The sequence below is a fragment of the Phocoena phocoena genome, chromosome 18, assembly GCF_963924675.1.
Source record: "Phocoena phocoena chromosome 18, mPhoPho1.1, whole genome shotgun sequence".
NCBI lineage: Eukaryota > Metazoa > Chordata > Mammalia > Artiodactyla > Phocoenidae > Phocoena > Phocoena phocoena.
Genome location: NC_089236.1, coordinates 70,013,304 through 70,036,304, shown reverse-complemented (window position 1 = coordinate 70,036,304; position 23,001 = coordinate 70,013,304). Strand labels below are relative to the sequence as shown.

The window sequence follows — 23,001 nt, the reverse complement described above, 5'->3', positions numbered from 1 at the left end:
ATTAAAATATATATATATATGAAAAGATATAAAATAAAGATATTCTAACAACCCCATAAAATTTTTATAAGGTTTTCCCTAAGGTCTTTTATACCTTCGCCTACATTAATGTATTCCATCTCCATTTACCTGATCATTACCCTCCAGTTTGTTCAGCTGGAACCAACATACACTAATTACATAGACATCACGAAGTCCTATTTGTCCTCAGTACCTCCCCAGACAGCAGGGAAATCATATCAAGGGTAGGCATGCTAAGTGATGATTCCCCCCACCTTACTGTCAATCATCCCAAAGTGCTCAGAGGAAACCCCACTCAACTTCATTACTGAATCCTAAGGGTAAGACTACAATACTCACCAGGAATCATACTTCAAACAGCAGGCTGCCTGGCCAAGATGTGAGTCACAATGACTACTTCCCTGATTTTAGGTTTTGGTGTTAATGCAATAAATACCAAGTATTTCTCATTTCAATACAATGTTACTATACACAGACAAAGCAACAAAATATTGATAAGTTCAATTTAGGAGTCCAGGTAGGAAATATAGTCAAAGGTTGAAGTACAGAATCATTTAATCTCATTTAAAAAGAAAAAAATCAAAACCCTAACTTCAGAGGTTTAAAACAAATATAACAATATTTTGCTACTTCTTATGGAAAGGCTTACTAGTCCTTTTACTTGAAAACACACATACATAAAGTAAGTTATCATAAAAGTAAATGAAGTTATCTAACAAGCATTTTGAGAAGTACAAACACAACAATCTCTAAATTCTCATAATTATTTGTTCCCACTATTCACCAAACTAATGAAAACCTACCTACCCATTTAAAAAGTCCCAGTCACCAAAACCATCAAACATTTCTCATTCCTTATCATTTCTTAACTTCTCTGGGACTACCTAAAATCACAGTACATTAGTGGCATAAAACCCTACAATCCACCTTTCCTGCCTTCTAAGCCAATATAGTATTAATAAGGTCCTCTTAAATAAAATCTCCCACATCAGCCCTCTACCTAAAATCTAATCAATTTATTTCATAAATGTGTCTCATCTTGCTCCAAAATTTTATGTAATGGTCCTAATAATTTTCACTTTATAAGGTATTACAATTTTTTTTTTTTTGGTCCTGTGTGGCACGCATGATCTTAGTTCCGTGACCAGGGATCGAACCCATGCTCCGTGCAGTAAAAGCGTGGAGTCTTAACCACTGGGTCACCAGGGAAGTCCCCAATATTTTTTTAACATCTGTTAGTACAGTTCCCTCTTCAATTTTCCTCAAAATTGTCTAGGCCATTCTTGCATATTTACTCCTTTGTCAATCCCCCCCCCACCACTGTTACATTATTACATTTATTAGGATTTAATACAAAAACGTAGATCTAGAAATAACTAGCATTCACAATATTGTTTCCTTATATAAAAATAAGAAGTTCTCATATAAGTCGTACGAATTCATTTTAAATTCATATCATAAAGTGTTTTATCTTTGCCACTACTTCCAGGAGGTTAAATTTTAAGTTGTATTTTCTACCTTGTTGATATTTAGGAAAGCTACAGATTTCTTTGTATTTATTTTTTAACTACCACAGAGACTTTTCTTACTGTTTCTAAAGAGTTGTTCAGTTGCCGGTATAACTAGAAACTCGATACAATTTTATTATTTCTGCCTTTCCTGTCCACCATTTTATAACTCTTGCCTAACTGCATTGCCGAGCACTTCTAGGATGCTATTAAATACTAGTGGTGACAGTAAATGTATGGGTCTTCATCCTGACTTCCATGAGAATGCTTCCTATGAGGTATGACCTCTTCATTCTGGGAGGGCAGTATTTATTTAATCCTGTTTTACTAAGGATTTTACAAGAAGACAGTGAATGTCTTTTACATGACATCTAGGCTTCCATCAAGATGATCATATAGTTTTCCTCTACTAACTTATTAGTATATTTAATTAAATTAATAGTGTCTATTAGTGTCTTGAACCATACTGAAATGTCATGAATACACTCTGCATGACTGCAGCATATTACTTAAATAAATTTTATTCTATTTTCTATTACTTAGGATTCTTCTATCAATATATAATTACAGTCATTGTAATTTTATTTTTTGCTTACTATCTTTGCCCAGATTTTGATTTCTGAATTACTATGCTGGTTTCATAAAAAGAAATGGAAATCTATTTTTCTTTCTCTAAGTCTAGAGCAATTTAAATAGTGTCAAAATTTCTTTAAAAAATTTCTTGCTTCCTGAAAATTTCAAAGAATCCTTGCAAGAATCTCTAGGCCTGGACACTCAAGAGTCCTTTAGTCAATTATTTCCTACCTTATTCAGGTGCTTTCATGCACAGAGTTGCAGGCCTACACACAATTATTTGTCACCAGTTTTGTAAACTGAGCAAAACTGAATAACTACCTAACATTTTTTAAAGGCTTTTAAAACCAGGTTAAACCCCACTTTCAATAATGAATAGAACCACCAGAAGATCAGCCAGGAAGCAGATGACTTAAATATCCCTATGAACCAACCAGTCCTAAAAGACATCTATAGAACACTCCACCCAGCAGCAGCAGAATACACATTCTTAAGTTCACATGGAACATTCTCCAGGACAGATCATATGCTAGTCCATAAAACAAACATCAAAAAATTTTAAAGGATAGAAACAGTAGAAAACACATTCTCTGACCAAAAAAGAAGGAAATTAGAAATCAATAATAGAAATAAACTTGGGAAACTCATAAATATGTGGAATTAAACAACAAACTCCTAAATAACAAGTGGGTCAAAGAAATCAAAAGGGCAACCAGAAATTACTTTCAGAAATGAAAATGAAGATACAATATGTCAAAACATGGGATGCAGCTAAAACAATAGAGAAAAATGAACGGTTAAACACCTGTATTAAAAAGACCTCAAAACAATCTAGTTTTTCTACTTTAAGAAACTATTTTTTAAAAGAGCAAACTAAACCCAGAGCGAGCAGAATGAAGGAAACAAAAACTAGTGTAAATAGAAATGACATAGAGAATTTAAAAAGAGAGAAATCAATGATACCAAAAGTCGGTTCTTTGAAAAGGTCAATGAAACTGAAAACCGTTAGCTAAAATGACAAAGAAAACATGAAAAAACTCAAATAACTAAAACCAGGAATGAAAGAGACATTACTGCCAGCCTTATAGAAATAAAAATGATTAAAAAAATACTATAAACAATCACATAATAAACAATAACTTAAGATGAAATGGACAAATTCCTAGAAAGACAAACTATAGACACTAACTCAGGAAGAAACAGAAAATCTCAATAAATCTACAAGAGACTGAATTAGTAATCAAAAACTACCCACAGAGAAAAGCTCAGACCCAGATGGCTTCACTGGTGAATTTCACCAAACATTTCAGGAATAATTAATACCAATTCTTCACAAACTCTTCCAAAACAACAGAAGATGAGAGAACACTTCCCATCTTATACTATGAGGCCAGTATCACTCTGATACCAAAAACAAAAACATCAAACGAAAAGATATCTATAGACCAATATCTTTTATAAACATGGATGAAAAATTCTCTACAAAACACCAGCAAACTGAATCCAGCAATATATACAAAGGACTATACATCATGACCAAGTGTGATTTATCCTAGGAATGCAAGGCTAGTTTAACATCCAAAAATTAATTAATGTAATATACCATATCAATGGAATAAAGGATAAAAACCACATTATCATCTCAGTAGACACAGCAAAAGCATTTGTAAAAATCCAACACTCAATCATGACAAAAACTCTCAACAAACTAGGAATAGCAGGGCACTTCCTCAACCTAATAATGGGAATTTATGAAAATCTCAGAGCCTAAATCAAACTTAGGTGTGGAATACTGAATGTTTTCCCCCAAAGATGAGGAACAAAACAGGATGTCTGCTCTCACCATTCCCCTTCAGTATCATTCTGGAAATTAAAGCAAGGGAAATCAGGCAAGACTGTGAAATAAAAAGCATCCAGTTAGAAAAGAAAGAAGTAAACCTATCTCTCTTTACACATGACATGATCTTCTAGAGAGAATCCCAAGGAATCTATTATATTTTTTGAAACTATTAGAACTAATAAACAAGTTCAGCAAGGTTGCAGGACACAAAATCACTATTAAAAAATCAATTGGGGCTTCCCTGGTGGCGCAGTGGCTGAGGGTCCGCCTGCCGATGTAGGGGACAAGGGTTCGCACCCCGGTCTGGGAGGATCCCGCATGCTGTGGAGCAGCTGGGCCCATGGGCCATGGCTGCTGAGCCTGCGCGTCCGGAGCCTGTGCTCCGCCACGGGAGAGGCCACAGCAGTGAGAGGCCCATGTACCACAAAAAAAAAAAAAAAAAAAAAAAAAATCAATTGTATTCCTATACACCTGCAATCAACAATAAAAACTGAAATTAAAAAATTGCAATTCTAGGGAATTCCCTGGCGGTCCAGTGGTTAGGACGCCACTCTTCCACTGCAGGGGGCACGGGTTCAATCCCTAGTTAGGGAACGAAGATCCTGCAAGCTGCATGGTGAGGCCAAAAAAAAAAAATGAGGATGAAATTGCAATTCTAATAGCCTCAGAAATAATATTAAAATACTTAGGAATAAATACAGCAAAGTAAGTGCAAAACTTATACTCTGAAAACTACAAAACATTGTTGAAAGAAATTAAAGCAACGTAGATAAGTGGAACATCATCAAATGGAATATCCATGCTCATGTATAGGAGGACTTAAAAATGTTGAGATAAAGATATTTCTCAAACTGATCTACAGATAAAACACAATGCCTATCACAATCCCAGCAGGATAGTTTTCCACTAGGACCATTTTCCCCTCATAAACCATTCTCCCCAAATCTTTTCAAAGAATAATAAGGGCCTGGAGAATGATACATAAAAGACAATTCATGACTTGATAAGAGGCTTAACCCCTATTTTGCTCTCTCTGGCCCTGACCATTTCCCACTGGAGTACTTTACATTGCTCGTTGACTCTGGCCTCATCCTCTGGATGCAGTTGCACTAATCTCATCAATACGTATGAACTGTTTTCCTGGGTAAAGCCTGACTCTGAGACTGCTCTGGGTCAGTCTTCTCAAAGAAAGCAAGAGAACTTCCTCAACAGAGAATAGGATATCATCCTATTTTAAGACAATCCAACAATAAGCGAACTAGACTGATAACTGCAAACCCTCCCTAGAAGCACCTAAAAATCCCAGATTAAATATATCAAACTTCTTTAAATGAACAGTTTGGCTTACAAGAACCACAAGCAATCCCTAGGGATCAAAAACGAAGAAGAGAAAAAAAAAAACGAAGAAGCAGCTAAAAGCCAGACAGTATCCACTAGAGTCGATACCACTAATCTTGGAGAGTATAAGTGGGTATCTGAATAACCTAGAGAACTGAGTTTTAACTCTCAGAGAAAGGAACCAATTGTGAGCTGAAGATTTGAAGGAAAACTCCTACATAAGGCCATGTTGCTCAAAGGTTACATCCTCAGGACTTCCCTGGTGCTCCAGTGGCTAAGACTCCACGCTCCAGTGCAGGGGGCCCGGGTTCGACCCCTGGTTGGGGAGCTAGATCCCACATGGCACAACAAAGACTACATCCTCAGTGAAGGGGGGTGGGGTTTCAATAATCTACTAAGTAGGGAGAAGACATACTTATTATCAGCTGTGCTTCAAAGTAAAGGAAGAAGTCTCCTCAGGAAATTAGAAACCATGGGCCTATTTAACAGAGGGAGGGAGGGAGGGAGGGAGGGAGGGAGGGAGGGTGTGTGTGTGTCTGTGTGTGTGTGTGTGTGTGTGTGTGTCTGTGTCTGTGTGTGTGTGTGTGTGTGTGTGTGTGTGTAGTTTCATCTGGTTTTGCCCCATCCTCATAATTCAGCAACCTTTGCGCCAAGAAATTAATATAAAAATTAGTCAGTGATACCCCGGACAACCCAAACCATGTGGAGTTCAACAATAAAGATACCAAATATGAGGTCACAAGACAAAATCTACACATGTGAGGAAACAATCCATTGTGAGGAAGAGTCAGAAATATAAATAGATACATAAGATTTTGAAGTAAAATAACAAAACGATAGAACCTTTAAAATAAGTATGCTATAAAAAAAAAAGTATGCTATAAATAAGACAGGAAAGGACTCAAATACTTAAGAAAAAAGACAATACAAAAATCAGGCAGGGAATTTCCTGGCAGTCCAGGGGTTAGTACTCTGCACTTTCACTGCCAAGGGCACGGGCTCAATCCCTGGTCAGGGAACTAAGATCCCGCAAGCCACATGGCGCAGCCAAAAATAAAAATAAACTGTGCTTTTAAAAAAAAACCAGGCAGATTCAAAAAGGAGCAGTAGACCCAAAAGATTCTTCAAAAGACAGCAAAGATGACAAAAGCAACCAAAGTAATCACAGTGTCAGGCAATTTTCACTGGTGAATGCAAAAATGTTAGTAACATGAGAGGTTGTTGTGGGACAAAACCTGCACGTGGATTCACCCCCCCAAAATTAATTTTAAAAGGGGGGGAATGCACCATTTTAATGGAAGGGACCCATGGAAGAAAACTGCATAATGGTCTTTAAAAGCCAACTTTTTCCCATTCAACATTCACTGTTTGCAAGTTACTTGGCTTTCCTTCTTTGTGTGACTTACCACTTAATAGTTGTAATAACTGTTAGTCTTCTTCCCCTGATTAACTGCTTAAAAATTAGTTGTTTTTAACATAAAATTAATAGTTTTCACAATCAACTGTTGCAGTATTTTCCTACTATAATAGTATTTACATTTCAATTTATGAAATTAACACATGAAGCATATAAGATTTTTTTACTCCAAGTAACAATGAAAATGCTCACCTCTTGAAAATCAATATTGAAACATTTATAATACATCTGAATAGCATGCCTTGTTCATAATACCGATATTATACAGTTCATTAGATATGATGGTAACCTTTGTGATCACATGTTAAAGAAGCAAAATATGCTGTTAGAGGAATTCACCTTTTTATCTTTCTCGAGGCTGAAGCAGAAACCAAATAGCAAATCTGGCCCTATTTCTAAGGCTTAAATCAAACTTTGAACATTCTAACCATCATTATTATCCTGCTTTTACTTATAGTATCTTTCTAGAAACCGACTTACAGGAGGTCATATGAAGAGGAAGTTTTGACCAAGCATGCACTGCTTGCTTCCCATCGTGGGGCCTGGCAAATCTTATTTTAAACTATATGTCATAATCTCTGGTTTAAAAAAAAAAAAAAGTGGCTAAATATCTTTAAAATATAAAAACTACCACCTCTGCTTCAGGAAGGATAAATGACAAAGACTTAAAACTCAAACCAACTCTTTTGAAACCAGTTTTGCCAAAGTCTGGAAAGTGTCCACAAAGCTAGAAATGTAACAGTGAGAAAAGTTAGTCATGCTGTTTGGAGCAACAGCTTACAGAAGTAGATTATTCTGTAATACCACATTGAAATATAAACAAATAGGAAAAAGCTGAAATATAAATAATTTTGGCTATATGCCGACAGTCACCTCTATGAGAACACAGCATAGAGAATTAACTATATACTGTGATATGAAAAAAAAATTACAAGTGAAAGTTTGTTGTTAGGCTTGAAATAAAAACAGTGATTGTCCACAATTCAAACATTTTTCTCTCAATTTACCCATGAATGAAAACACAGCCTGAGCTAATACACTGAAAAATAAACACAAGATGAGAAGAGTGAATTTTAAATCTACTACTGGCTTGACAGTAACACAAACTTTTTTCTGAAGTAGCTTCACTATTGGTAAATGCCTTATTTAACAATCAAGAATGACATTAAAGCAACAGTTTTCTCATTATTTCATGAATATTTTGTGAGGAATATAAACTACTGAAACTATCACAGTTAAAACAGATTATTAGTAAAGAAGCCAGAAACTAATATTCAAAACAAATCAAACAGTACATACGCAAAACAAGTTTTTTTAACTGCTTAATTACTTTTAAAGTAAAGGATAAGTATTTTAAATGTACCAGCCAAATAAACTAGATAATATAAATACTTAAACTTTATTCTGGGGAAATTAGAGTAGCTTGCAATCATTTCCATTTTGCTTTTTAAAAAAGGAAGAGAGTCACAATAAGACAACAGGAACAACATACTTCTAGATAAAATTTTAAAATCACAAAGACTGAAAATTCTTTGCATTAAATTACTATACGATAAAAGCTGACATTACCAATAGGTCCTGTTATCAGAAGTTGTGTGAAAGAATGAAAAACAGTAACTTATATCAAAGTACAACTACTTACATTTCATGTCATACAGTTCCAATAATTCATACACTTTTCCCATGGGATTTTTTTCTACTCATTCATAGTTTATTACTGCTAAAAATGCCTGTTTTGATAAAAATCCCCAATAAAATTATATATCAGTCACTGCTTTACGCTATACCTTCTTTTGTTCATGTCCAATTAGCATTAGCCTAACTTTGATTTATCAAACTTTCAGCTGCACATGGTAAAGCATTTAGGAAGGTTAAACAATTACAGCATCCCGAGTGACAGTGGAGTTATCCTGTGCGGAAATGTGCTCCCATAAGGCAGCACTGTATAAACATTTCATTAGGGCTTCCCTGGTGGCACAGTGGTTAAGAATCCACCTGCCAATGCAGGGGACCGGGTTCGAGCCCTGGTCAGGAAAGATCCCACATGCCACGGAGCAACTAAGCCCGTGTACCACAACTACTCAGCCTGCGCTCTAGAGCCCACGAGCCACAACTAATGAAGCCTGCACACTTAGAGCCCATGCTCCGCAACAAGAGAAGCCACCGCAATGAGAAGCCCGCGCACCACAACAGAGTAGCCCCCGCTCGCTGCAACTAAAGAAAGCCCGCACTCAGTAACAAAGACACAAATCAGCCAAAAATAAATAAATTTTTTTTAAGAAACACATTTCATTAATCTTTGAATCTAACTTTCTCATGCTTTGCTTAAATGTACTTGGTGACCAGAATCAGTTTACCAAATTTTTATTCTATTCTAGGCTTTTAAAGCCTCGAAAATAAAAGAGTTAAGATACATATTGAAGACATTATGATGCTCCCATTTTGCTTAATACAAGAGTGAGTAATTAAACAGGTATTTTTTTTAATTGTGTACCTTTTCAAGCCAACAAAAAAAACCTACATCTTTCACTTTTTTCTATTTGATCCAAAATAAGGTCCCAATTCAAACAAAGCAAATATACTTACAGAACTAGCATCAACATCACTGTGGATGGCAACCGTCTTAATGCCCATCTTCTTGCAAGTTTTAATAACCTATATTAAAGTACATTAATGTTATCTATTAATAGTAATTCATAAAGGGATTTAATAATAATAAAATTCACAGAGTAAAATGGAAAATAAGATTAAAATTCCACTCACCCTACATGCAATTTCTCCTCTATTAGCAACAAGAATTTTATCAAAAGTCTAAAAAGAGAAAAAACACATAAGAAATTGTTACTCTTGCTTTGGGACCAGAAAACACCAAGCTTTTCCACAATTACCATTGGGCATGATCCTAATAAACATTACTTCCTACAGTAGTATTAACTACTACACATATGTTCATTTACAACCAGGCTGCTACTAAACTCATCTGGTAGTATCTGGCATTATAATTATCCTCTTAAAGCATCAATTGACTAGGTTAGATAATTCAAAAGGGGACTAAATTCTCTTGCCAAAAGATAATCTTCAAATGATATTTCAGAATACTAAGAAACTTTAGAAGAAATTGCTTGAGAATTTACTTATTTTCTAAATTCAGGGAAATTCTAAGTGTTATGTTTATCAAAGGGAAGTCTGATATAATTTATATGCTATCTCTTTGGGATTGGGCCACAGCATTAAATGATACTTTTGATAAATGAGAACAGATACTATTTATGCTTATTTCCAAAGATTCCCAGACAAAGCAGGTTATGCTATTTGAGTACAATGTTAAGTTTGAATAAGCACCAAATTTTTAAACAGCTGAGGCCATATAATAGAAAAAGAAGTTCCATTCTGTGTGGGGCTAGAGACCTAATTTCTAAGCCCAGCTTTGCCATTAATGATCTATTTGACTCTAAGCAAATCAATCTCTGTAAATTGAAATCTCTTGACTTCCACATATATAAATTGATAACATTCTAATGGGAAACTATTTAACAAGGTTCTCTCCCTACTCTAAACGTGTACAGGCTAATCCTTTTAAAGAAATGCACACAAACAATTATAAGTAATTTGGATGCAACACATTTTAGTACACAACGACTGCTAGCTTAGTGAATTGTTACACGTTAAATGGAACTATTTTTTTAAGCTTTAGTTATATTTCTAAAAGAAAAGTTATATATAATCTTAATAGTACTCATATATTGGGCTTCCCTGGTGGCGCAGTGGTTGAGAGTCTGCCTGCCGATGCAGGGGGCACAGGTTCGATCCCTGGTCGGGGAACTAAGATCCCTCATGCCTTGTGGCACAGCCAAAACATAAAAAATAATAAAATAAAATAAAATACATTAAAGTTAATTTCACCTGTTTCTTTTTTTTTTTTTTTTTTTTTTTTTGCAGTACGCAGACCTCTCACTGTTGTGGCCTCTCCCGTTGCGGAGTGCAGGCTCAGCGGCCATGGCTCACGGGCCCAGCCGCTCCGCGGCGTGTGGGATCTTCCCAGACAGGGGCACGAACCCGTGTCCCCTGCATCGGCAAGCGGACTCCCAACCACTGCGCCACCAGGGAAGCCCTCACCTGTTTCTTTTTAATGTGGCTATTAGAAAACATAAAATTACATATGCCCTACAATTGTGTTCACAATGTATTTCTTTTGAACTGCAGTGATATACACCCTTTTTTCCCCGAGCCTCCAGATTCTTTTGAGTAGTTTTGCATACGTCAACCAACAAGTTAGAAGACTATTTCATTCTCAGATAATCATTCATATTAGTTCTACTTTAAGGACATTCAACTTGAACCATCTCATCTTAACCAAAACTCTTCTTCTGCCTTCTTTGATGCCTTTATTGTCACCAAATCATGTTTCACCTCCAATCACCACTTCTAGTTCCTTTATCTCTCCTCTTACAAGCCTCAAACATTATCATGTATCAAGATTTTAACTGGAATTTCCCTGTCCCAAAATTTACAATACCCATAATTGCCTTCATTCAAAATGAATCTTACAAATACTAAGTAAATGAAAAAAAAACCCAATAGTTTAATCAAAATCTCTCAACTGCCTAGTCTAAGAAAGAATGTTGTATTAGTGATCCTGCTGAAAACAAGGGAAACACATTGTAAATTTATTCGATTTGTGGTATAGGTAAAAATACAAAATTTAAAGACTCAGGTTGTGGCCCACAATGAAAAAAGGAACAAAGACTGAGCACTTATAAAACCTATGATGTAGAGCAATAAATAATTACACAGCATCAATAAAATTTAATCTACCCAGTGAACATAACGTGGAGACAACAAAGTAAAACCATTATAACTTAACTGTTAAAAGTATTTTTTAAATACTTACTTTTTCATTAGAATCATATCCCACTGAACAGAGACTACGAGACACCACTAAATGCTGTCTTGAATAATGTGGAACATGCTATCAAAAGAAAAAAAAGAAAGTGAAATAAACTACAGATACTTGAATGAACTTTATTTTTCAAGTTCCTTCATTTTCAAGTTTATTTTCAAGTAAATATTTTTCAGGGTAATTCTTCCAGTATGCTTCTAGCTACAGTGTTTCATCAATCAATATATGTAGTTCTAAGCAACATACCATAACTATAGAAGGTAAATCATAACTAGACACATCCCCTTGGCACACATGAGGAAACCAAAGGCATCAAAACAATCTCCAGAAAAGTATAATAAGAGCCAATGGGTCAAGTAAAATTAGAAGAAAGGTCTTTCTGATCATGCAGACTGACATGGCAGGATCAGAATGTCACATACCATGCAGAACTTTATACAACATAAAACCAGTGACTTGGCATTCAAAGAGCTTCAATTTTAACAGCGGCCAGAAAATAACAAAATATTATTTTTTATTTGCTAATGTCTTAAACATGATTTCTTATTTTACTTATTCTGGTATAAACATGGTTTGGCAAATAAAAATGAAAAGGTAATACTAATAATCAAGTTCACTTCTAATTCATTACCATAAATGTTTGTGGAAAAAGTATATCTTGGGGGCTTCCCTGGTGGCGCAGTGGTTGAGAGTCCGCCTGCCGATGCAGGGGACATGGGTTCGTGCCCCGGTATGGGAAGATCCCACATGCCGTGGAGCGGCTGGGCCCGTGAGCCACTGCCGCTGAGCCTGTGCATCCGGAGCCTGTGCATCCGGAGCCTGTGCGTCCAGAGCCTGTGCTCCGCCACGGGAGAGGCCACAACAGTGAGAGGCCCGCGTACCGCAAAAAAAAAAAAAAAAAAAAAAAAGTATATCTTAAGCCTTTAAAACATTAAGAATAATCACTAATAAAGGTTATAGCCAAAGTTTAAGAAAATAATTCAGCCAGTAGTCACTGATGAAGGTAGACCAAGAAAAAAAAAGGCGGTGGGGGACTTCCCTGGTGGTCCAGTGGTTAAGAATCTACCTGTCAATGCAGGGGACACAGGTTCGATCCCTGGTCCGGGAAGATCCCACGTGCTGAGGGGCAACTAAGCCCATGCGCCACAACTACTGAGCCTGTGCGCTAGAGCCCATGAGCCGCAACTACTGAGCCCATGTGCTGCGACTACTGAAACCGCACACCTAGAGCCCATGCTCCGCACAAAGAGAAGCCACCGCAATGAGAAGCCCACACATCTCAAGGAAGAGTAGCCCCAGCTCGCTGCAACCAAAGACCCCGCGAGCAGCAACCAAGATCCAGCACAGCCAAAAAAAAGGGGGGTGGGTGGACAGGGGCAAAAGGCAACAGGTACTACGTCGGAGAATTTTCTAATATCATAACTCAAATACGAAGCAAAAAAATTTTATAACATTTTAAAATGAAAAAGATGTATAGTTATTTTTTAGAAATATATAGCCCCAAATTACAAAATGTAATCTTTATGCAAAAGTGAATGCAGTAGATACACTTTACAAAACAAAACCTACATTACCAAGTAAAAAGGACTGATGATGAACAATGAACTGAGAATGGGAAAATTGACTTTATTACTGTGTCTCTTTCACAGAACAAAACTCACTCTCATAGTCATGCAAGCATCCCTGTGAGTTCAAGAGTATTAGTCCCAATTTTAAAAATGAGAAAACTGAGTCTCAAGAATTTTAAGTTTTCAAGTCACAAGGGCTAGGCTGCAAGAGTAACAAGATTTAAGCACAGATCTATTAAAAGCATTCTGAAGTTTTTTATTTTGAGATAATACAAATAGTGGCACTTCCCACATTAACAATAACATCTGTGCAAAGATATGATTTGGGGTAAAAAACAATCTACCAAGGGGGTCTCACCACTCCTATGTGTTCAAATAAAAATTCAGTCTTCCACTGCCCTCAGCAGAATAGCTATAATCTGCGAACTTTACTCTTATATCAAACTTAATAGGATAAAGATAATACTCCCTCCCCTAAAAATCAGATCTTGTGTTTACAGCCTCAGCCAATGCAGAAAGCGAACTCTAAATATAAAGAAAAGCAAAACCTACGTGGGAATTTCTCACATTTATTCCGCTGCAAGGTAGCGCTAGGATATTTACACAAGAAAGTAAATAGCATACCAGCTTCCTATCAATTTTATAAAATGAAACAAAACAGTTTACAGTTTTACAAATTTTTCCTAATATCATAAGGCACATAATGTTCTGTTGTAGGAACATGTCAACATATCCTTTTACAAAAGGCAAAATCATACATGTGTCTTTAGTCACTAACAAATAAAGGGCGTAACTGATTCCTGATGGCAAAAACCAAATGTGAGTCTTCCAGAGACAAAACACAATCTGGGGTAGACATTTTAGGTATTCTAATTAGCTTTGGAGAGAGAGAATAAACAGCGATGTTTATGTCTGGGGAAGGGAACACGTCCCAGAATACCGCCTGGGAAAGAACTCTGGGAGAAGAAACCAAGGAACCTGAGTTCTAACCCTAGCTCAGCTGACACTATTTCTAGGACTTGAGCAAACCACTTTAACTCCTCCGCCCTCTACTGAGAAATGAAAGCTCAGATGAGTTTTCTCTAAGGTCCCTACTAACCTACACCACTATTATTCAAAAAACAAGAGCTTAGTACAGAGATTCTAACATGTGCAAGCATCGGACAATTATGAAGAATATACAGTTAATCCAAACTGAACATGTGGGCCAAGAGGATGGTGACATGGATCTCACTGCTGAACTGGTCCAAGAGCAACAAACGCTGAGCTATTCGGTGGAAATAGAGCTAATTTCAGAGATCTGAATAAATATGAATTAAGTTTCTAGAATACCTTTGGGAATAAAAACCTCAGGACTCTATCTCATCAGATGGTCTCATGAAAAATGGACTAAGCTAAACTTGGTCCCAACAGAACAGTTTCTAACCTAGAACAATTCAAGCTCTGAGAAATGTTTGGGTCAGCTGACTCAATGTAATACACATTTACTTTCAGGAAACTACCAATAACATAAAACTCAAAAATGTCTATACCACACAGTTCTTAAAACTAAATTAACTCTTACAAATTACACCTGACCAAAATGTAGGGGAAGAACTAGCACTACACCTAACTGATCAAATTGGGGTTTTTAAAATCTTTTTATTACTATTTTTAAATAGTTGGTTCTGAAGATCTAACAGATTATATTTTACCACCATTATCAAAAAAAGAAAGCATACAGCTTGTACACATATGAATTTGTGATAATGTGGCCCCAAAATTTAAAAAACATAGATGCCCCTAGTTAGCCAAGAAACTAGAAGTAGAAACGGTACTAGCAATCATAACAAACTACTGAGGGAAAACAAGAGTTTGGGCCATTCCCATAGCAAGTCCAAACTGGTTTGCAGTCAGCCCCACAACGGCTCTCTTGTGTTCCTGTTTACTCCTGGCAGACCTTCATGGAAGTTCAAAGTTAGAAAGAACACAAGTCAAAAATCAGATAATTTTGTAGAGCTACAACATAATTTTTTTTTTTAATACAAAGGACAAGTTAGTAGAATTCTGCTAATTTGGACCTCTACATAGCATTTTTAATGTTATTTTTCTTAAGCATATAAAAAACTGGCTACAAGCTCAGTCCAAAATTCTTTTAAGATACTTCCTAGAACAAGTGTGTTCAAAGGAGAAACTTTAATCAACTCTATTTATAAAGACTATTTAGCCTATGACAGCCAAAAGGAGAAAGGTCAGTGTATGCAAAATGACTTCCCAATAATGTACTGCATTGGTTCTCTTCTGCAAGAATAAAGATTTCCAATATTTTCCACACTTAGAAAAGAAATGCCAGCTAACAATGTGGCACGTGGGAAGTAGCACGACCTTCAGAGCCACAAGACCTGGATCAACTCTTAGCTCCACTGCTTCATAGGTATGAAACATTGAGCACATAATTTCTCTGGACTCCAGCTTCCATCTATAAAATGTACTAGATGACACCTCCCTTGCTTTCCTACAGGGCTGTTGAAAAAAAAAAAAAAAAATCAAGCCTTTATAAATGGTAAAGCACCAAGAAAATGGAAGATTTTACACAAAAACTAAATCCAATTATGCAGCTGTAGCTTTCTTTCTTAAAATTATACCAGGCCAGGGATTCCCTGGTGGCACAGCAGTTAAGAATCCGCCTGCCAATGCAGGGGACACGGGTTCAAGCCCTGGTCCAGGAGGATCCCACATGCCGTGGAGCAACTAAGCCCGTGCGCCACAACTACTGAGCCTGTGCTCTAGAGCCCACGAGCCACAACTACTGAAGCCCACGCGCCTAGAGCCAATGTGAAGCCCCCACACAGCAACGAAGAGTAGCCCCCGCTCACCGCAACTACAGAAAGCCCACAGGCAGCAATGAAGACCCAACGCAGCCATAAAAAAACAAACAAATAAATGAATAAATAAAACCAGGCCATTTTGGAGTTCCCATAAAAGTAATAATATAAGAGCTGTGATCTAGACTCAGATTCAGACCCCGGTTCAAATGCTGGCTCTGACATTTCTTAAACATAATTTTCCTCACATATAAACTGGGCATAAAAACTACTTATCTAGGACATAAGGCTGCCATGAGGATTAAATGAGAATGTGTAAAATGCCTAGCACAGTTTTGCATATGTTAAAGTAAGCATACAATAACTGTTAACCAAAAAAAGGGGTACAGCTTGTACACAAACTGTTCACATGCCTTCCGGCCATTGCCAACAAGGACTGCCCTTTTCTAACTAGGAGACCACCTACTTTCACATTCTGGATGTGGCCTCAGGTGGCAGCCCAAACTGGTAAATCCACTAGACTCATGTTTAAAGAAGAATTTAAACACTAATCCTGCCAAACCAAAAGTATTCCTCTTAACATAACCACAGCGGCATTCAGGTGTATAATACTAAAACAATTCTGTTGACAGGTTAATTCATTATCAGGATGCATGCTATTGGGGTTGGCCAAAAAGTTCATTCGGGTTTTACTATAAGATGTTACAGAAAACCCCGAACAAACCTATTGGCCAACCAATGCTTCAAAGAAACCATCCTCAAAATTGTGGATTAATGGAGCCATAACATGCTCTTACCAAGTAAAAGTAAATATTTGATAGTGCTTCATTTTCAAAACTTCCAGGCGAAGGTCCTCTCTTTCACATTTCACGACACAGAGCTGGGACGCACCAGCCAAATATTTCTTTCAGCATTTTAACAGAACCACAGTGACCAGAAAAAAAAACCTTTAAAAACACTGCCGGAAGTCAGGCTTTTTCACTTAAGCACAGCTTTTCCTTCACAGACATTGACTATTTAGCCTTCAGGACCTCACTTGCCATCCCAATCTTCAACTGTCTGCCAAGACCTTCTGTTACAAGCTAGGCTGAATACGTAACATTTGAGAGAGATGATCAAATCTCAAGATTCATGTCAATTACTTCTCAATAAAACTGGGGGAATAAAACTCAAGATTCTCCAGCTCTGCCTCCATAGTAAAAGCTGGAACACCAGAGAACTATATACATCAACTTTAAAACTTCCTCATTCCACTACAGCTCCCCAACCAGGCCATTCCTCCCACCCCACCTGTAGCAGATGTTGGTGTACATCCAGAACCTGTTCACCAGGCGGTGAAGGCCCCCAGTTGGTGTACTCTGGGTGTACTCTGTACATGTATCCTACTCATGGCTCACACCTGCTCCCTAGTTTGCCCCATTTGCCTCAACTAGACAGGAGTTCTCCATCAAGCCTGGGAGCTACATCCCTCCCAGCCCACAGCCAATGACTGACTCATACAGGGTTCAAAAGGCTGCCCCCACCCCGCATCTCAAGGTGGGTCCAATTTAGTATTGCAATCTGTGCTTTAGTGCTGGCTGTCCAATATGGCAGCCACTAGCCACAGGCAGCTTCTGAGCACTTGAAATATGCCAGTCCAAATTCCAATGTACTCCAAGTGTATAATACACACCAGATTTGAAGACTTAATACCAAAAACAAACAACCAAAAAAACCTTGTTAATTTTTTACATTAACATTGAAATGTTTTAAATATACTGGGTTAAATAAAGTACATTAATATTTAACCTTTTAAAAAAAATGTTAATGTGCTAGAAAATATTAAATTACATTTGCAGCTCACATTTTATGTTTATTGCACAGGGCTGAACTAGAACAGTGCTTCTCAAACCTAACTGTGCACCAGTATCACCTGGAGAAGGGCTTGTTAAAACAGATGGCTGGGGCTTCCCTGGTGGCGCAGTGGTTGAGAGTCCGCCTGCCGATGCAGGGGACGCGGGTTCGTGCCCCGGTCCGGGAAGATCCCACATGCCGCGGAGCGGCTGGGCCCGTGAGCCATGGCTGCTGAGCCTGCGCATCCGGAGCCTGTGCTCCGCAGCGGGAGAGGCCACAACAGTGAGAGGCCCGCGTAGCGCCAAAAAAAAAAAAAAAAAAACAGATGGCTGGGCTCTAACCCCAGATTTCCAAACTTGGCAGGTCTAGGGCAGAGCTAGAAGATGTGCATTCCTAGCAAGTACCCAGGTAATGCTGCTGTCGCCGCTGTCGCCACTGGCTGGAGTCCCCTGCTTTGAGAACCACTGCTCCAGGGCTCCCCTGTGGGATGAAACTGAATCTAGTTTCCATCTGGAGCCCCTTCCTTGCTTAGATTTTTTTCCCCTGCTCTAGCCTGCTTTCTTCATTCTTCTCAACTACTACCACCTGCACAAAATCCCTCTTCAGGCTCTGCTTCTAGGAAACCTAACCATCCCACTGCCATAGAACTGTTCTTACACACTATAACTTTCACTAAGTGCCAGATTAATAGCAACCAATGAGATGTAAACTATCACTGCATCTTTTGTAAAACAGTAACAAAAGAGAAAAACTAAGACTCGGTGCAGCCAAATAAATAAATAAGTATTTTTTAAAAAAGAAAGAAAACAGAAATAGACAAGATGCAGGCTCTGCCAACACATTAAAAGGAAGAAACTGGGTAAGAAAAATCAGTTTATATGTTGTACAATAAGTGTACAGCAGTAAACAGAGTAACAACTTCCTTCTCTCTCAGCCTCTCCACACTAAAATATGTCAGTGTAATAATCCCTCCCAACTCCAACATGAATGGTTTCCCATAAAACCAAGCACGGCCTACAGCAAGGCCCAGCATGGTCTGACTCCTACCTACCTCCCCAGCACCATCTAATCTCAATACCAGAGCCTCAGTAGGCTTTTCTCAGTTCTCCTACCTTGTCATGCCCTCTGGCCCAGGACTTTTGTACGTGCTGCTCTCTCACATATAACGTTCACCTCTTTCTTCTATCTTTGCCTAGAAAAAAGTCACTTTGTCCTTCAAAACTTGTTTCAATTTTCACTTCCAAAGGAAAACTCCCTTACCTTAGGCATGGTTTGAGCAAGTCACATAAAACTGTGCCTCAATTTCTTCATCTGTAAATGGGGATTATATGGCTGTTGTGAGGACTGAATAAATTAATTCAAGTAGAGCACCAGAACACTATCTAGGACACAAAGCTCAAAATCTAGACTTGGTCAAATCCCTCCATTTTATTTTCTTCTATACAGCACTAGGACCTCTCCCCTAATAGCATTTTACACTTGTCTGTCTCCTTAACAGACTAAATGTTCTAAAAGAGAAATTATATTCATTTCATAGAGATGGAACACAGGAAGTAGAGAAAGACTTGCTGGGAAAAAAAAAAACAGCTGAAAGGAAGAAGTGGAGGCCCAAAGAGATGACTTATTTAATATACCAAACTTCATCTGTGTGACTCCAAAGCCCATGCCTTCCCACCACACCATGCTGCCTCCTACACATCAATAAATGCATTCAGAGTTTTGCAACTGCAAGTGATGTGGCCAAAAAAGATTAAAAGATGAAAGAACACTAAAGATTAAGAAACAATAAATTGTGTGCCCACACAAACTTCGGGTTTTTTGAGAGTGGGCATTCTAAAGCTGACACTAAGCTAATGCACCTGCAGACTTACTTTCACTTCCATGTTCAGCTGTGGCTGAACACTTCTCACCTGGGACTAAGCTCCCTCCTCTTTAAAAGAGTAGGATGCGCCAAATCATCTCTATCGTGTCTTCCAATTCTAAAAGTTAAATGACAATAAATCAAGTTACGTGCCTGTTTTTTTAAAAGGAAGGTAACAGGTGGTTTTCAGAGAAACCTTTATTTTAAATAATTTGTTCAAGTGACTTAAACTCTGTTAATAAAGTAAGTTAGGCAGTCTTCGTTTAGAAATTACAAGAGACTCCATGTTGAAGAGAAAAAGTGTTAAGAGCCACACACAAACACTCCAACATATAAGTCAAGGCTACCACCATGAAAACCCTAGAACATTCAGTGCAGAGATGTGTTTAGAAGAGCACAAACATCAGGCTAACCACTACAGAGAAGAGAAAAACTCACAATATGCATATACAGTATATAATATGATATAATACAATTAAAATAGGCTCTCAACTCAAGCAAAGGTAATAGCAATCCTGACATCTTATGATACTTTAAAAGGTGAGACAAACTCAAAACCCTAACACTACTTGAGCAGCAATTTAGTGTCCCTTCAAAGCAGGAAGGAGGCAAAAGAAAATGGAAACGATAAGGACCCTTAAAAATACACCTGGAAAGCTCAAGACAAGCCAAAACCTCATGGCCCAAGAGCGGGAGCACGGGAGATGCACATACATTACAACCAGGTGGCTGTCAGCCGCTCCCGAGAAAGCAGAAAACTCACGCCTACAGGCTCCTTGGGCCGCTCGGCCCTCCATGATACTCCGAGTAACAGCTGGGGCGAAGGACGCCGGCTCTGCCCCGCTCCAGGGCGAACTCCGGAGGGAGAGGGAGTTAGGGGCACGGTCCGACGCGGAACCCGGCGCCGAATGTCGCCCGGACACCTACGGAGCGCTCTACGCAGCACTAGCCACCGCCTGGCGGTGCGGGGCTGGGAGCCCAATGAGGCCCAGGCCCACGGGGAGTCCCGGCGCTCCTCACCTTCAGGGTCCATAGCGCCGCGCTCCGCAACAGTGGCTGCAGCCACCGCCGTCCACGCCGTCCTGCTGTGACCAGCGCGGCCTCCCCGACCCAAAGCCCCGCCATTGTTGCCCCTGCAGAGCTGAGCTCCGCTGACCTCTCACCCCGCGGAAGGAGTCGGAGAAAGGGAGCGCCTAGAATTCGGCCAATCACGAGCCTGGGGTCCGTGGCCCCGCCCCTTACTGCGGGGAAGGGAGGAACCGGGAGCGGGACTCGCCCAACCGCGGGAGCCGGGAACCTGGATGCTGGGCAAGCGCGTGCTGGGCCGCGGGGGAGTCTGGCTGAGCGGCCCGCCAGGAGCCAGCTTGGGGCTGCCGGCCCGACACTATCCCGGCAATGAGCGAGGCAGGGAGGACACGTGTGTGTTCTGGCGGCGGTTGATCCGCGCCTGCTTGGGGTAAAGCCCGTATTGCGCCAGCTTCCACTTAGCAACCTACACGCTGTGCGGACAGCGAACGTCAGTGAGGTAACTCCGCCCCTTGACCACCCCTCAGCCCAGGGCCACCCTACAGTCTCGAGTGTCCTAAGTTCCAGGCAGGTACCCAAACTAAGATCCTGTAAGTTTGAAGGCGTAAGTTGCAAAGCGCCAAACCAAGGTAAGGTTTTGGACAAATGTGGTAACATAGAAAACGCTCTAGGTCTAGAAATCAGAGATCCCAGCTCAAGCCCTACCTCTTCTGCATATACTAACATCTGCGTGTCAGAGGAATTAGCCATAACCAAAGTCAGTTTCTGTTGCTTGCAAGTCGGCACGCTTATTAATACAACTACTAAGGGCTGGACCTTGTTAGATGCCTCAAATTTTGTCTCTTTTAATCTTTACAAGAACCCTATTGGCCTATACATTTCCCATTTTAAGAAACTGAATTTATAGAGAGGAAAAGCCACTCAGCTAGTAAGTAGTGAAACTAGGGTTTGAACCCAGGTCTGGCTGTCTTCAGGGACTGGACTTTTGTTTTATTATGGACAGTTTTTAACAGACACAAAAGAGAGAAAATAGTCTTATGATCACCCAGGCACCCATCACACAGCTTCAACAAATCAACATTTTGTCAATCTTGTTTCATCTATTCCCCCTGCTTATTTTTTGCTGGAGTATTCTGAAGCAAATCTCAGACATCAGGTCCTCTCACCTATATATACGATAGCATCAGGGGCTCTCTCTTAACTATTTTGCTTCTCGTACAGAGTCACCTTGAGACAGTTAACAAAGCTAGGAATGACACAGAATGTCTTACAACATGGCAAATGCCAAAAGAGTTACAAACTGTTTAAGGATAGCTAAGAGGTGACACAATGGAATTTTAAAATGTAAGCAGGAACTTGCATGACACACAATATAAAAATTTATATCAGTTTCACAGGATTTCTCACTTAGGTATCTAAGGATGGGCTCATTTCCTACCCAGGAAACCTGCTTTTCTTTTTTTCTTTTCCTTCCTCCTATTTTTACCCTTTGGAGTGATTCTCCTTAGATCCTATCTGTTTTGTCTTATAGAAGTTATTTTCTTGTACGGCAGTTGTGGCAGAAACTACTTGTTCCATAATATCTATTCTCCACTCCTTTCTTTAGTAAAAGAGCTCCTGAGCTTTAGCTGAGCACATGGCCACCCAGCTAAAGGCTGCACTATCCACCCTCCCTAACAACAAGGTGTGGACATGTGATTAAGGTGTGCTTTATGGAATGTAATAATTGTGCCCTTAAAGAGTAGAGGCATGCCTTCCATTTCCTCTTCCCTCCTTCCTGAAAGAAGACATACTGGTGGGTGCTGGAGCAACCATCTTAACTCGTGAGATAGGAGCCCCATGTTGAAAATAGCAGAGCAATAAGATAGGAGGAGCCAAGGTCCCCTACTCTGTGGAATCATCTTATCAGTCTTCTACTGCTTAATGCATGGACTGTTATGTGACAGAGAAATAAATTTTTATCTTGTTTAAATCATTGTTATTTCTGTCTTAACTATAGCAGCCAGAACTGTATCCTAATCAATTCACAAGTGAGGTACTGACAAAATGAAACCTGATATATGTGGTGATAACTTAATGGTGACCACCCCAATACAGCAAACCAGAATCTGAAAGCTGATGACCCCTGTTATGCCATGGTACCTCTTTAGTAAAATGGTTGCTTTCAAAGCCTGGGACAATATTGTTTTTGCTTTCTTTGATATAGCCTGTAATTCTAATACCGTGTTTTCAAGGGAATATAATTGCCAGTTTTGAGCTGAACAGTTCTACCTTCTCCAAGCTATGCCACACATTTTGGGATGTTTATCATC

The 23,001-nt window shown here is 39.0% G+C and overlaps 1 protein-coding gene across 7 annotated transcripts in view; it reads right to left on the bottom strand.

Moving 5' to 3' along the window:
• Window positions 1-20,788, bottom strand: part of PCCA (propionyl-CoA carboxylase subunit alpha) — a 350,996-nt gene extending 330,208 nt beyond the window's left edge. For 4 of the 7 annotated variants that reach the window (XM_065895812.1, XM_065895815.1, XM_065895813.1 and 1 more), the window contains exons 1-4: window positions 20,684-20,788; window positions 11,589-11,666; window positions 9,461-9,508; window positions 9,284-9,352 (exon numbers count right to left, since the gene is read on the bottom strand). In XM_065895812.1, the coding sequence (XP_065751884.1) occupies window positions 9,284-9,352; window positions 9,461-9,508; window positions 11,589-11,666; window positions 20,684-20,788 (300 nt within the window). The remainder of the gene's footprint in view (window positions 1-9,283; window positions 9,353-9,460; window positions 9,509-11,588; window positions 11,667-20,683) is intronic. The other 3 variants (XM_065895814.1, XM_065895818.1, XM_065895819.1) reach the window with 1 other exon arrangement.
• Window positions 20,789-23,001: the final 2,213 nt, after the last annotated feature.